The sequence below is a fragment of the Lepidochelys kempii genome, chromosome 5 (assembly GCF_965140285.1).
Source record: "Lepidochelys kempii isolate rLepKem1 chromosome 5, rLepKem1.hap1, whole genome shotgun sequence".
Classification (NCBI taxonomy): Eukaryota; Metazoa; Chordata; order Testudines; family Cheloniidae; genus Lepidochelys; species Lepidochelys kempii.
Genome location: NC_136384.1, coordinates 15,769,080 through 15,782,873, shown reverse-complemented (window position 1 = coordinate 15,782,873; position 13,794 = coordinate 15,769,080). Strand labels below are relative to the sequence as shown.

Below are 13,794 nucleotides of genomic sequence, written 5' to 3'. Positions count from 1 at the left end.
AAGGTGGAGGATCCTGCAGCACAAGCAGCTCTAAGGAGCAGGGACTTGGACCAGGGGACCTAGGGGGACCTAGAGAGACCAGTGGGTTTTAAATGGGACAGTAGTGGCTAACCTAACCATTCATAGCACACAGTTAACACATGCGGGAAGTATTTTATTTCCAATAATTTATTTTAGCAGATCACTGACCTACCGTGCCAGGAAAGTGATTGAGCCTTTGACCTTTTCTCTGAATGTAAATAAGGACTGGCAGAGTACCACTACCACTCCTGAGCATACTGGAGTAACAATGCCTCCTACTCCAGAAGTAAAGCAAAATGATGACCCATGCCCAGAAATGGAAGCAGGATCTGACAATGGATTAGTGATAAATCATGACTATCAAATGATGTATAATAATGTACAGTCCCAACTGATACTGTAGAATTGAATTTAATCAATTTGACATTACTACAGCGGCTCTATCATGCAAAATATGTGCAAGTCTATATGCAAGTGATAGCAAAAGTGGTGCAAAATTGGAGGTGGTGGAGGGGTGGAATTGGAGGAAATTTGGTGGCCTAAGAAGGGAAAGAGTCAAGGGAAGAGAGATAAGAGATATAGAAACAGTAGTAGGAGTTAGGGCAGTGGTTGCCAAACTTTTCAGGGTCACTTCCCCCCTTACCGCTGTCTGCATTCCCTCCGCACCAAAACCGGGGCCAGGAGCAAGGCTGTGGCTCCCAAAGTGGGGAGGACAGGGGTAAGTGGGCTGAGGCTAGGGCCACAGCTGGGGGTGGGTCTGGGGCCGGGAATGGAGCCATGGCCAGGGGCAGAGGCTGGGGGCGGGGGCTTGGCCGGGAGCCAGGGCCGCAGCTGCGGGCGGGGCCAGAGCAGAGTTGGGAGCTGAGGGGGGCTGGGTGGCATTCCCTCCCCACCCCCTGTGGGGGCTGGCCCAGGCCCCAATGTACCCTCTGTATGTTCCTCCGGGCTCTCCTAGCTGGGTGCACCCCACAGTTTGGGGACCTCTGAGTTAAGGGGTTGGGAACATCAACATGGATATCACAGTATTGTGGGAGGAAAATCAGAAAATGAGAGTTCAGTTACAAAATCTGTTAACAAAGTTAAACAAACAACAAAATGAGGATATAGGGGAGGATTGAAAGGGTGTTTGGGATGCTAGGATAACAGAACAGCTGTTTAGGGAAGTGGAAACAGCAATCAGTGTAATGGGGAAAATCAAGAACCATCCTAATATATCAAAGGCAGTTACTGTTTATGGTATGGCAGCTGCTTAATACAGGAACTGCAAGTGGGACTAAAGGAAATTTCAAGGTAGGGAAGTGCCTGGGTTCATAACAAATAAGATGCTAGAACAACAGACAAAAATAAAAGGAGTAGATTGGAACAGAGTTAAGCACTACTCAAGGGTCTGTTATGCTGAGACTAGGTGCAAGCTTGATGAACAATAGATCCTTCCTATGGTACTAGCAGTACCAGTGGACACAGGACTAAGTGAGGCATTACGAGTGCGTAGTGTCCAGTCCATATGTATGCTGGAGCCTACCATGGCAGGTTACATCTTAAAGGAATATGTCCCTCATCCTCAGATACTGTTAATGGCAGGTGGGGGAGTCTGGAAAGCCCCAGATACCTCATGTTGTTCCTAGAGGTATGGTACCTGGTTGTGATGTATTGCAAAGTTCATTGCTGTGTGGATTCACCTTGAATAAAAAAACCTGAAATTGCACAGTATGGTTGAGGCAATGGGGCAAGGTCAAACCAAGGTTGCAAAGGCTGAAGAAGGCAAATATTGTGTAACCTATTAGGTCACACACTTCCAGTATAGAACACAAACATGTTCTGATGACTGGCCAATGTTCTGTTTAGTTCCAAGAAAGGTTACTCGAATAGGGGACAAGGTAATTTTTCCAGATCCCCAGTATGAGATCCATAATGTATCACCTGATGCCCTTCTGATGGCTGCTGCCCTAAATCGTGTGGTACAACTAAGCTGAGTCAAAAGAAAAGGAGTACTTGTGGCACTTAGAGACTAACCAATTTATTTGAGCATAAGCTTTCGTGAGCTACAGCTCACTTCAAGCTTATGCTCAAATAAATTGGTTAGTCTCTAAGGTGCCACAAGTACTCCTTTTCTTTCTGTGAATACAGACTAACATGGCTGTTACTCTGTAAGCTGAGTCATTCCACTATTGCATTTAAATGTGCAGGCCTTAAGAAGCAGATGTCCAGAACATTTGTTGACCTTAAGACAGGCGAGTTGAAATATTCAAAATGACAGATACACTGGGGAAATGCCCCAGGGTGGAGATTAGCATACAATATTAGGAAACATCCATAGATACACATGATATCATGCAAAGGCATATTTAGGCCCGACAGAAGCCTGCTGTGGATCTTAAGAATCTGTTCTGATAACATTTAACAGTGCAGGCATAAGTAGAACTGCGTATTTGTAAGAAATTGCAGAGTAATCATGTTTGTAAGAAAAAGAAAAGATAAAGTAACTAAAAAGCTAGAAAAGACTGGTTTGAACTAACAGTAAACCTGTACTGACAGAGGAGGAGAGTTAACCTGGAAATGAGAGACTAATATATATGTATAAAAAGATACAGTGTGTGTAACAAAGATTGGTTGAAACTGTATTGTCAGGTGCTGGAGGCGATTGTGATGAGATCATACTGATGAGCGTGCCAATTGTGCATAATTGATCACTATTTGCTGAGTGTTTTGCCTCAATAAAAAGTTTTAGACCCATCTTCTGAGTAAGTGAATCTCAATCCAAAACTGTCGGTTTATTATGAATCCAAACTAAGTTGACTCTTTGTTCTCTAGCTGTTCTAAGGACAGGGAATGGCTGATACATGAACTGTCGTGCATCCACCCCAAAGTGCTTTGCACTCATATCTGCACCAAGGCTCAGAACTAGGCACCCACCAAAAAAGAACTGTTTTCTAATATTTAAATTGCTCTAAAACTCACATGCATTAGGATATTGTCTTGGAAATGTTATGACACAACAGGGCCTTTAGTGGAGTTTGTAATGCAAATTTGGGATTATTTTCTCAAGGAGTTCCTGAGATACAGCACACCTCTCCATCCCTCTCCCACCCCCATCTCCCCAAAATGAGCTGCTTAAAAGAATCTGAAAATTGTATAACTTTTTGCGGGGGAGGGGATGATAGGAGAGAAAAGGGCTCTGGGCCTCAGGAAGTGTATAGGTTTCAGAGTAGATGTGACGAAGTGCGAATATTCTTAATGTTTTCTCTGAACTCTGTGTGCATGCCTCAGTTTCCCCATGTATTACTCAAGTATCTAGGTAGCGGGATAAGGGGGTGTGATTGTTGCAGAGACCCCCTAGAGGGGAGGTGTGACTGCTGCCTGGGGACAGCGAATGGCTGATACTCTGTATCCTGGCAACTGATTGCCGGGGCCCCCTCCTCTGCAACCAAGAACAAAGAGACGAGGTGACCTGTTTGCATGGGAAAGAGACAGCCTGGAGGAGGGGCAGTGGAGATGTCTGAGGCTGGGCTGGTGGAAACTAGTCAGTCTCCTGGTTTGGGACTCAGGGGAGAGAGCCCAGGCCCTGGATCTGCCCCAAGATGTAGTTTACTGAATATTCCTGATTTCTGTGCTAAGATCTGTTCTAGGCTGTGTTCCTGACAGCTAATAAACCATTCTGTTTTACAACGTTGGCTGGGAGTCACTTCTGACTGTGAAGTTGGAGTGCATGGCTCCTTTGGGGGCATGTAATGCTTTCCCAGGTGTCCCATCCAGGTGGACTCACTTCCGGGAGCTCTCGGTGTGAACAGGGATGTTGAATGCTCCGAGGTCAGACCCAGGAAGCACTGAAGCCAAGGAGGCCCCAAAGGGAGACACACTGCACTAGAGTCCTGTCTGAACTAGAGTCCTCTCGGTGTGAACAGGGATGCTGAATGCTCCGAGGTCAGACCCAGGAAGCACTGAAGCCAAGGAGGCCCCAAAGGGAGACACACTGCACTAGAGTCCTGTCTGAACTTCATTCTGAGATGTGACTCCGTGACACATGGATTGTCCCTTATTGCAGCTGACTGGTACTTATGGACAAGTTTATGAATATTTCAAAAATTATTGCATTATAAACTCTTTAAAACCTCTGCAGCCAGAGAGTTTGACTCTCTGTAAGCTGTGGCTGGTGGGCAGGACTGTACCTGGCAGATGAAGCCTGGTATGGCAGTATTAGTCCAGATACAGGAAGGACTAGCTGCCATATTGCAAATGACACTAGAGAGACTGGTGCAAGAGTCCCTGCCAGGACGAATCAGTTCTCCGTTGAGAGAGGCTCACTGGGCAGTGTTGTGATAACTGGTCATGAGAGAGGTTGACGCATCGGCACCAACTTCTGCTCCCACCAGTGAGTGCTCGACCCCCCTCTGCCCCCGTCCCGACTCCCGCCCCTGCCCCGCCCCCATTCCAACCCCTTCCCCAAAGTCCCCTCCCCAGTTCTGCCTCCCTCCCTGCCCCTATTCCTACTCCCTCCCCAAATCCCCTCCCTGGCCCCACCTCTTCCCTGCCTCCTCCCCTGAGTGCGCCACATTCCCGCTGCAAGCACAGCAAGGTGGGAAGCGCTGGGAGGTAGACTGAGGAGCGAGGATGTGGCGCGCTCACCGGAGGAGGAGGTGGGGAGTGCGGGGGAGGGGGAACCTTGGCTGCTGGTGGGTCCAGAGCACCACTAATTTTTCTCCGTGGGTGCTCCTGCCCTGGAGCACCCTTGGAGTCGGCGCCTATGGGTTGACGTACAGGCTTCTTGGTGAGATTTGGTGGCAAGGACCCAGTATTCATGGTATGGGAAAATGAGGAGTCCATGATGCCTGACATGAGTTGCTACCACTAAAAATACCTTGGTAAACATAGAAAAATCTGTTCTTACCCCTACACATTCTTTGGACGTCACTGGAGCAGCCTTGAACTCCATCACCACAAGGGCATAGTTGTCCACAGACAGATTCCGGACCATGAACAATATCATAGCTCATATCACAAGCTACCCTCAGGTAATGGTCAACACATGTTTGTCCCCACATGGCCTCATGCACTCCATTTGCAAGACTCCACCTTAGTTGCCTTCAAGCATGGCTACAGTCGATTTACTCCCCAAACCGTCATTCTATGAACCTTATGTTGGCAGATCCCACCAAGGTACTGTCCTGACAAATCCTCATCACTTATGCACTTATGAGTGAGTTTTGACTCTTTTCTCCCCTCTTTGCCGGACAAGACCATCATTATGGATGTGTCCCTACTAGGTTGGGGAGTCCATAGGGATAGAGCCCTACAAATCTGCAGATATCCGCTTTATATCCAGATGCGGATATCTGCAGACCATGTTTGAGGATCGCAGATCGGATGTTGATACAAATTTTGTATCAGCGCAGGGCTCTGCACATGGGCAACCATACTGCACAAGAAATGTGGATAACTTGAGAGGCCAGACTGCGCATCAATGTCCTCAAATTACAGGGAGTAAGGAACACGTGAAAGGCCTTTTTTCTGTTCATCTGCTCTCACCTTGTCCTGATAATTTCAGACAACACTACAACAATGGTCTTCTACATCAGTACACAAAGGGGAGCAAGATCAGCCTCCCGGTGTGCAGAAGCAGTCCATCTCTGGAATTCGTGCATTCTAATCCTGTCCTCTACATTGCTTGCAACTATGCCAAGCTTAATGTCATCTGCAAATTTTATAAGCATACCTTTCATTAGCCAAGTCATTAATGAAAATATTGAAGAATGCTGTACCCAGGACAGACCCCTGCAGGACTCCACTAGATATGTCCTCCCACTATGACAGTAAATCTTTGATTAGTATTCTTTGAGAAGTTTCAACCACTTATGCACTCATTGTATAGTAATTTAATCTATATCATATTTCTCTCATTTCCTTTTGAGCATGTCATGTGAAATTGTGTCAAAAGCCTTATTAACATCCAAATAATATCACATCTACTGCTTCACCCCATCCAGTAGTCCAGTTATCCTGACTAAAAGAAAATTAGATGTACTGAAGAAAGAACAGAATCCATTTTCCAAAGAGTATACAATCTACGCATATGAATAGGTACAATCAGTGGCACCAAATTATCATGAGGCGTATGAAAGTCATTTCATGACAATAAGGTGACCATCTGTCCTGTTTTTAAATGGACTGTCCCGTTTTTTGGGACTTTTTCTTATATATGCGCCTATTATCCCGCACCCGCTGTACTGCTTTTTCACAAAAAGAACAAGGAGTACTTGTGGCACCTTAGAGTTGCTATCTGGTAACCCTACATGGCAAGGACAGTTTATGACCACATACCTAATTTCTGCAAGGGTGCCACAGAATTTTTCTTGCATCAGCCACTTAGGACTTTTGTAATTGGTGCATAATGTGTGGGGACTTTTTTATTAATTGCTGTTGTTAATAATTTATTATTAAATTATATTTTATCGTCTGGTTGTGCCCAGGACCCTCACTCCAGGATTCAAATAAGTAACAAAAAAGATCTGGGGGTTTGGTTCTGACCCACTTTCCGTGATTATGCCTGGTACCCTCCACATCCCCAGAACTGGCTGCATTTCAGGCTCTGTGGGATTTTTGACATGAAAGATGTTACATAAATGCATATTAATTATAAGTTTGAAATCACACAACTGACAGTTTTGTCATTTTCTTAGACGCTGGAGGTCTCAGTACTGGGAAAAACCCCAACACCTCTAGTTTTAGTCTTTTGCAGCACACTTTGAATTACCCAAATACATGTTATTTGCAGACGCTCCCTTGGTGCCCTTCTCGTCTATCGCCCAGCTCAGCTGCAGCACAGCACTCCCTAACTGAAATCCCATCCCACCTCGTAGACTCTCGCGAGACTTCGAGGTTTCAGGAAATCTCCCAGCAGGCCTTGTTCTTTCTCTTCCCCGGTGCGGGCGGCCCCTGAGGTGAGTCTGTTCTGGCTGCTGCGCCCGGCTGCCCCGGACCCGGCTTCAATCCGCCGCCCTTCGGCGCCATCCTGCCCTGGGAGTCCCGGAGCCGGCACCGGGCGGCGAGGGGACGGGCTCAGCCGCCTGCTGGCACCGATATTTCCGTGCCCGGGGGCCGCCACAGGGAGGCCGGGGGAGGGGGAGCAAAATGGCGGACTCTGAGTGCCCCCGCATGCAGGCTCCGAAAGACCCGGATGTGGCAGCTCGGGTGAGGAGCTGGGGAGAGGGCGCGGGGCGACAGAGTCCGTATGTCGGGTCTCGGGCGCCGGGGTGGGGGGACTGGGCTGGCTCACTGCAGCCGGAGGCGCGCTCTGTGCGTGGCTCGCTAATCGCTGCCCCTGCCTCTCCCGTTAGCGTCTGGGTAAGAGCCCTAGCTACCCCGGGGAAGTGAGGCTGTTACAGGCTGCAAGGAGCCCACTCGCTGGCTGGACCATTTGCATTGCTCGTTCTTGTGCTCGCGCTCATTGCTGTAGGATCTGAGCACCGGTGCCCAGTGCACTAGGGCTAAAACGTTACGGCAGTGGCTAGATTTCTATCTGAAACTGCCTGGGACTAAGATGTTTTAGGTAACACTTGTTTATAATTACAAGTTCTCTCTGTGGGTGCATGTATGTCTATGTGGTTTATACAACGAGTTTTCAGTATGGAAATCCACCTCAAAAAATGGTTCTGTGAGTCCCCCCTGTGTGTGTGATCTCCCAGAACTCCTGATAGATTAAGGATGTTTTACTGTTGTGTTGCAACAGGCCACAGGCAATGTGAGCGGTTTGTGAAAGGGGTAGGTTTTAAGGTCATGTGTATAGTGTATTTACCCTCTTAAAAATGCATGCTGGCAGTGTTTCCATTCTAATTTATATCAAACTGTTCTTAAAAACAGTTTTCATGAGAAGGTTGTGGCTGCAGTGATGACTTTCTTAGGACACCTTTGGATTAATCATGAAAATAAAATGGATTTCTGAGCGGCTGCTTCTCTCTGCTATCTCAGCCAAAGTAAGAAATAACTGCATATTGGACACGCATGTGATAGAACTCTGAAATCTATCTCTTTGTTAATGTTTTCCACAGGTAAGCTCTGAAAATGGTCCGCTACTCACTTGATCCAGAGAACCCCACCAAATGTAAGTGCTTTTTCAAGTATTGGTTGCACTTTTCAGGAATCAATCAGGTTCTGTAATTTCAAAATGTTGTTTTTTGTTTCCATAGCATGCAAGTCAAGGGGTTCTAACCTTCGAGTCCACTTCAAGGTATGCGGAGTGTATGTTTGGAAATATTTTTTTTGAGAATGTAAGGAATAGAAAAAACATTAATTTTAGAAGAAAATGCTTTCTCCCTTTGTATTTCATGAATTCATTAAAGTTACTACTTACGCAAGTACAGTAGGATAAAGTAGTGTCAGCACATGGGTAGTTCTACTGTGTAAGACTAGGTGATCACAATGGTTCCTTTTGGCCTTGGAATCTATTAAATCTGTTTGTAGTGGTAGTGTTCATAAATATAGAAACAAGACAGTCTGTGTCCCAAGGAGTTTGCTGTCTGATTATTATACAATACAGTGGGAAAAGTAGCTGCTTATAATGGGAACGTAGTAATTGATATATATCAGATCAGACCAGTGGTTCATCTAGTCCAGGGATCGGCAACCTTTGGCCCACAACCTGTCAGGGAAATATGCTGGCAGGTCGGGACGGTTTGTTTACCTGCAGTGTTCTCAGGTTTGGCCGATCGCAGCTCCCGCTGGCTGTGATTCCCCGTTCCAGGCCAATGGGGACTGTGGGAAGCAGTGGCTAGCACGTCCCTCGGCTCGGCTCGGCCCGCACCGCTTCCCGCAGCCTCCATTGGCCTGGAATGGCGAACTGCAGCCAGTGGGAGCTGTGATCTGCCGAACCTGCAGATGCTTCAGGTAAACATCTGCTGGTAGGCCGGAATGGTTTTTCCCTGATGGGTCGCGTGCCAAGGGTTGCTGATCCCTGATCTAGTCTAATTCTTTTGTTTCAGGCAATGGAAAAGTGTTCAAACATGTTGGTTTAAATGTTTTGTTGTTTATATGCTTAGGGATAGAGACATCTGAGAAGTTCTGTTAAATTTCATTAAATTATTTTTTACTGTTAGTAAAGACCATTATGCCAATCTTACCCATGTCATACTGACCATCAAGGAAAAATATTTGCATAATTGCAGTGTAATATCTGGCTACATATGAAAGAGTGCGTTCTTTATTGTTGGAGAAACAGTGTTGTGTGGCTGCAGTGATGACTTTCTTAGGACACCTTTGGATTAACCATGAAAAGAAAATGGAATTCTGAGCAGCTACTTCTCCAGAGGTTAAATTTCGTCTGTCATGCATCTTCCTCCATTTGATAGCTATTAATTCATTATTCAGCTATTAATATCTTCCTCCTTTCAGTTTTCTTATATGGCTTTGAAATTAATATGACCCCTTTTTGTTTCCTTGATTTTCTAATTGTTTTTTGGTTCAGTTCTGAGAATAGCCTTTACTGGCTATTTGGCTCTGAAGTAGTAGATGAAATAGCATTAAATTAGCCCAGTCCCCACTATAATAGAAGAGTGTATTATGTGAATATTTTGTGTCTGAACCAGCTGAATATTTGTAAATTTTTATGCATTTTATTTTGGCAAACATTGTCCAAATATCAGTAGTCGTATAATTAATAGGAACTATAGTCAAGGGTTTGGTCACTGCTGCTTGAAAGATCTGGTCCCCCACAGTGACCTCAAGGAGCAGCTAGGTTATACAAGAACCACAAAACTGTCAGTTGAAGTGGCAAGTGGATGGGGCTTATGGGTGCAGGAAGCACAACATTCATAAGTCAGTCCATGATTATGGAATTGAGTACCAGACAGATAATGTCTGCTAACCTCGTTGCATCCAAAACTAAATAAAAAATAATCTTACTCTGCGTTTATTAAGCTCTGCAGAGACAAATTATGCAACAAAACAAACTTGAACTAATCAGCTATTTTCCCTTCTCTGCTGAGTGCCTAGATGGAAGAATACTTAAATTGCCAGTAAAAAAAGAACTTAGAGAAACCTATCCATGAATGTACAATACTTTGTTTTGTTGCTAGAACACTCGTGAGACAGCTCAAGCTATCAAGGGCATGCATATCCGGAAAGCCACTAAATACTTAAAGGATGTGACCCTAAAAAAACAGTGTGTTCCCTTCCGTCGTTACAATGGTGGAGTTGGCAGATGTGCTCAGGTAAGAGTTGAGATTGAAATTTGGAAAGACTCCTTGAATAATTGATTCTCATGATAGAAGAGGGCTAGGTTGCATTGTTTGTAGCCCACTACTGATGACAAGCAAAAAATGGTGTATTTAGATCATAAGCAAAAAAGTATGAGCTCAGTCCATTCTAATGAATGTAAACCTCTGTATAACTTCACATAGTTGGCAGCTTTTGCTTAGGAGGTCCAGGGCAGCAGTCATTAGCAGTACTGTAAGTCAGAACTGATGTGTTCAGACATGCATTGGGGAGGCTGACATTATAGCACTCATATCTTTTTAAAAAAACAACAAAAAACGTGCACACAAAGCCAACTTGGACATGTATATAAAATGAGAGGACAGATGTATTTTGGTTGATCCTGGACACTGGTAAAGGGGAATGGAAAGCTTGTGGGGGGCTAGTTGCATCTGGAAAGAAAGTACAGTCATTTTGGTGTGTTAGCTAGAAAAGCAAAAAAGGGATTTCATCCTATATTTTTGGGTTAGAATTGCTTGTAGAGTTATGTGCATTTGTGGTTGCTATGATGACTTTCTTAGGACACCTTTGGATTAACCATGAAAAGAAATGTGTATTCTGAGCAACCTTTGTAAAAGACAGGTGTTTGTTTTTGTTTTGAGTAAAATTACAACTAAACTCTTTAACGTTCCAGGCCAAGCAATGGGGCTGGACACAGGGACGTTGGCCTAAAAAGAGTGCAGAGTTCCTACTGCACATGCTCAAAAATGCTGAGAGTAATGCTGAACTCAAGGTATGTTGAAAATGCAAATGGACATGGACAGTTTAACGCAGTAGTCCCCGAACTGTGGGGCCTAGCCCCGTATGGGGGCTTGGAGGAATGTTGGGGGAGCACAGTGGGGCCCAGACCAGCCCCCTTGGTGGGGGTTGGGAGTGCTGCTCAGCGGCAGCTTGGCTGCCAGACCCCACTCCTGGCTGCAGCTCTGCTCCTGGCCGGGGGGGAGGGGGTTGGTGGTGGACACATTCCATTATTGATAAAGGGGGATGTGAGAGGAAAAGTTTGGGTACCACGGGTTTAAAGCAGCTCAAAATCTTGGATCCAAATACTCCTACAACGGTTAAAAATCTGAAAGGTCAGAGGAGTCTGGAGAGCTTTGAGTTGTGTACTCAGGTCTGGATCTGTGGTTTTGGTTTGGTGTTGTATCTATTAACATAATTAATTTATGCAAATCTTTGGAGCACAGAACAAGGTGGGAAGTCTTATAAATTATACCTAGTTCATACACTAAATTTTCAACTTGACTACATAAAGAATGAGTACATGTGTCAAAAATGAGTCTAAGATCCACAGTTAGGTCTGTGGTTTTTTTTGTTTGGTTTTTGTTTGTTTTACACATGGAAAACTTGCATTTTGTTTATAGTGTTGTAACACTAAATTGTAGTGACCTGTGGTGGCAGTGATGACTATCTTAGGACACCTTTCGAATAACAATGAAACAAACTTCATTTCTGAGCCATCATAATATTGAATGTTTTTTGTAAAAGGCAGTCTGAAATTTTTAGTCTTCCTGAGCTATTAGTTGGCTCTTCCACTTTATAAATGCATAAAAATGCTATGTACTTTTGTGAGATTTGCCATGATAAACTAGCACATATTCCCATGCAATAACTCCAGTTTTCGTGTTCCGTCATTTTTGGTACAAACAAAAATGTTTTGTTACTAGAGTAAAATAAACCTAGAATAACCCTTACAAGTTTCTGTTGCATTTTTTCAGGGTCTTGATGTGGATTCTCTGGTAATTGAGCACATCCAAGTCAACAAGGCCCCCAAAATGCGCAGGCGTACCTACAGAGCTCATGGTCGTATCAACCCCTACATGAGCTCCCCCTGTCATATTGAGATGATCCTCACTGAGAAGGAGCAGATTGTTCCAAAGCCAGAAGAGGAAGTTGCTCAGAAGAAAAAGGTAAGAAGATAACTTATTGAGCAGTGGTATTATTGAGTGGTTTTGCTCTGAACTTGTGTATTACAGACTTGTTCATTTGTCAGTGTGTCTTAAACAAATCTGAATTTTTAAATTTGCATTTTTCAGATAAAATTGTTGCTACTATGACTATCTTAGGACACATTTAGAAATAACCATGAAAAAATGCATTCTGAGCAACCTTAATAGTGTTACAATTTAAATATACCATTCAGAATATGAAAGGATTCTCTGTACATAACTTCACTGAAAGAGATGGTTTTCATTTGTATGCTTTCCAGTCCCTGATTTAAAAATAATACTTATAATTATTCCTGAAGAAAAATCCACATGATAATGTCAAGGTAAAATAGCCACACTAAGAGGACAGCTGGTGAAATAGTACACGTTTCTAAGGTTTCCAAACTCTTATGTGAAACTGAGAATGACAGTGGCCTAATTGTAGGCCATGTTGTTGTAGCTGTGTTGGTCACAGGATATTAGACAAGGTGGGTGAGGTAATAATACCTTTTATTAGATTAACTTTTGTTGAGAGAGACAAGCTTTCAAGCAACTCAGAGCTCTTTTTCAGGTGTGAGAACGGTACTAAGAGCGTCACAGCTAAATAGAAGATTGAACAGTTTAGGACAGGGGTTCTCAAACTTCACTGTACTGCTACCCCCTTCTGACAACAAAAAATACTACACAACTCCAGGAGGCAGGACTGAAGCCTGAGCCCTGCCACCCCAGGTGGGGGTGGGGGGCAAAGCCTGAGAGCTTCAGCCCCAGGTGGGGGCCTGTAACCTGAGCCCTGCCACACAGGGCTGAAGCCCTCGGCCCCCAGCAAGTCTAATGCCAACCCTTGCGACCCCATTAAAATGGGGTCGTGACCCACTGTTATGAGAACCACTTAAGTAGTTAGCGCATATTCTAAGGGATGACTCAGGGTGAAGTGGCCTGATAAAATACCCCTGTAGTTATAGGACAAAGGGGGGGGGAATAGTGGGTTACTGATTTTTTTGTAATAAGCCATAAATTCAGTGTCTTTATTAAGACCATGATTTTTAGTGTCGAGCAAAGTTATGGATTTAAGCTCCCACGCTTGTCTTTTGAAAGTGTTTTGCAGGTTTCCTTTGAGGATGGGGACGGATAGGTCACACACAGAGTGGTGGTATAATCTCTTCTGTAGATACAGATTTTCATTCTTTCCTTTTTATTTTTCAGATCTCTCAAAAGAAGCTGAAGAAGCAAAAACTTATGGCTCGGGAGTAAATCTGACAAAACAGATGTACATAAATAAAAAAGAAAACTGATATCATGTGTGCTTCTTTTCTTGGGGAATTAACTTTTTTCAGGGTTTTGCTTTGTTGAGCATAACTTATTTGTAATATTTAATGGGTGGGGTTTTTTGCTCTATTTAAATATTTGCATGTTACTATCTGAGATTCTTCAAGGCTTTAAAAACTACTCCTTTCTAAACAGTTATTTACAAATTATCTCCCAGATTGGAGTTTGAAAATTGTATGTTTGGATTATCAACTGTGGCCTTCATTATAAGACACATCACAAAAGTTTCAGTAAAATCAACTGGTAGTGTAAACTTATTTTACAAAGTGTTTTGACTGCT

General features: G+C 44.2%; 1 protein-coding gene and 5 non-coding genes across 7 annotated transcripts; all 6 read left to right on the top strand.

Annotated features, from left to right (window-relative positions):
• The first annotated feature begins 6,901 nt into the window (after positions 1 to 6,901).
• On the top strand, positions 6,902 to 13,480 carry RPL17 (ribosomal protein L17). 2 transcript variants are annotated; one of them, XM_073343517.2, is made up of 7 exons: positions 6,902 to 6,956; positions 8,064 to 8,116; positions 8,202 to 8,242; positions 10,086 to 10,220; positions 10,898 to 10,996; positions 11,979 to 12,170; positions 13,392 to 13,480. In XM_073343517.2, exons 2-7 carry the CDS (start codon positions 8,077 to 8,079, stop codon positions 13,437 to 13,439), a joined length of 555 nt encoding a protein of 184 aa, XP_073199618.1. In that variant the 5' UTR covers positions 6,902 to 6,956; positions 8,064 to 8,076; the 3' UTR covers positions 13,440 to 13,480. The 2 variants fall into 2 exon arrangements, with proteins under 2 accessions (XP_073199618.1, XP_073199619.1); XM_073343518.2 differs by lacking the exon at positions 6,902 to 6,956 and adding an exon at positions 7,111 to 7,206.
• On the top strand, positions 7,896 to 7,962 carry LOC140912170 (small nucleolar RNA SNORD58). The gene has a single exon (XR_012159248.1). It is a non-coding gene; the product is annotated as a small nucleolar RNA SNORD58 (small nucleolar RNA).
• On the top strand, positions 9,240 to 9,306 carry LOC140912167 (small nucleolar RNA SNORD58). Its single transcript, XR_012159245.1, has one exon. It is a non-coding gene; the product is annotated as a small nucleolar RNA SNORD58 (small nucleolar RNA).
• On the top strand, positions 10,764 to 10,830 carry LOC140912168 (small nucleolar RNA SNORD58). Its single transcript, XR_012159246.1, has one exon. It is a non-coding gene; the product is annotated as a small nucleolar RNA SNORD58 (small nucleolar RNA).
• Positions 11,656 to 11,721, top strand: LOC140912171 (small nucleolar RNA SNORD58). Its single transcript, XR_012159249.1, has one exon. It is a non-coding gene; the product is annotated as a small nucleolar RNA SNORD58 (small nucleolar RNA).
• Positions 12,306 to 12,369, top strand: LOC140912172 (small nucleolar RNA SNORD58). Its single transcript, XR_012159250.1, has one exon. It is a non-coding gene; the product is annotated as a small nucleolar RNA SNORD58 (small nucleolar RNA).
• Positions 13,481 to 13,794: the final 314 nt, after the last annotated feature.

Coding starts and splice junctions, on each gene's coding strand:
- RPL17 (XM_073343517.2), top strand. CDS start 8,077: ATGGTCCGCTACTCACTTGATCCAGAGAACCCCACCAAAT. Junction 8,243..10,085: donor ACCTTCGAGTCCACTTCAAG/GTATGCGGAGTG, acceptor TTTTGTTGCTAG/AACACTCGTGAGACAGCTCA. Junction 10,997..11,978: donor AGAGTAATGCTGAACTCAAG/GTATGTTGAAAA, acceptor GCATTTTTTCAG/GGTCTTGATGTGGATTCTCT.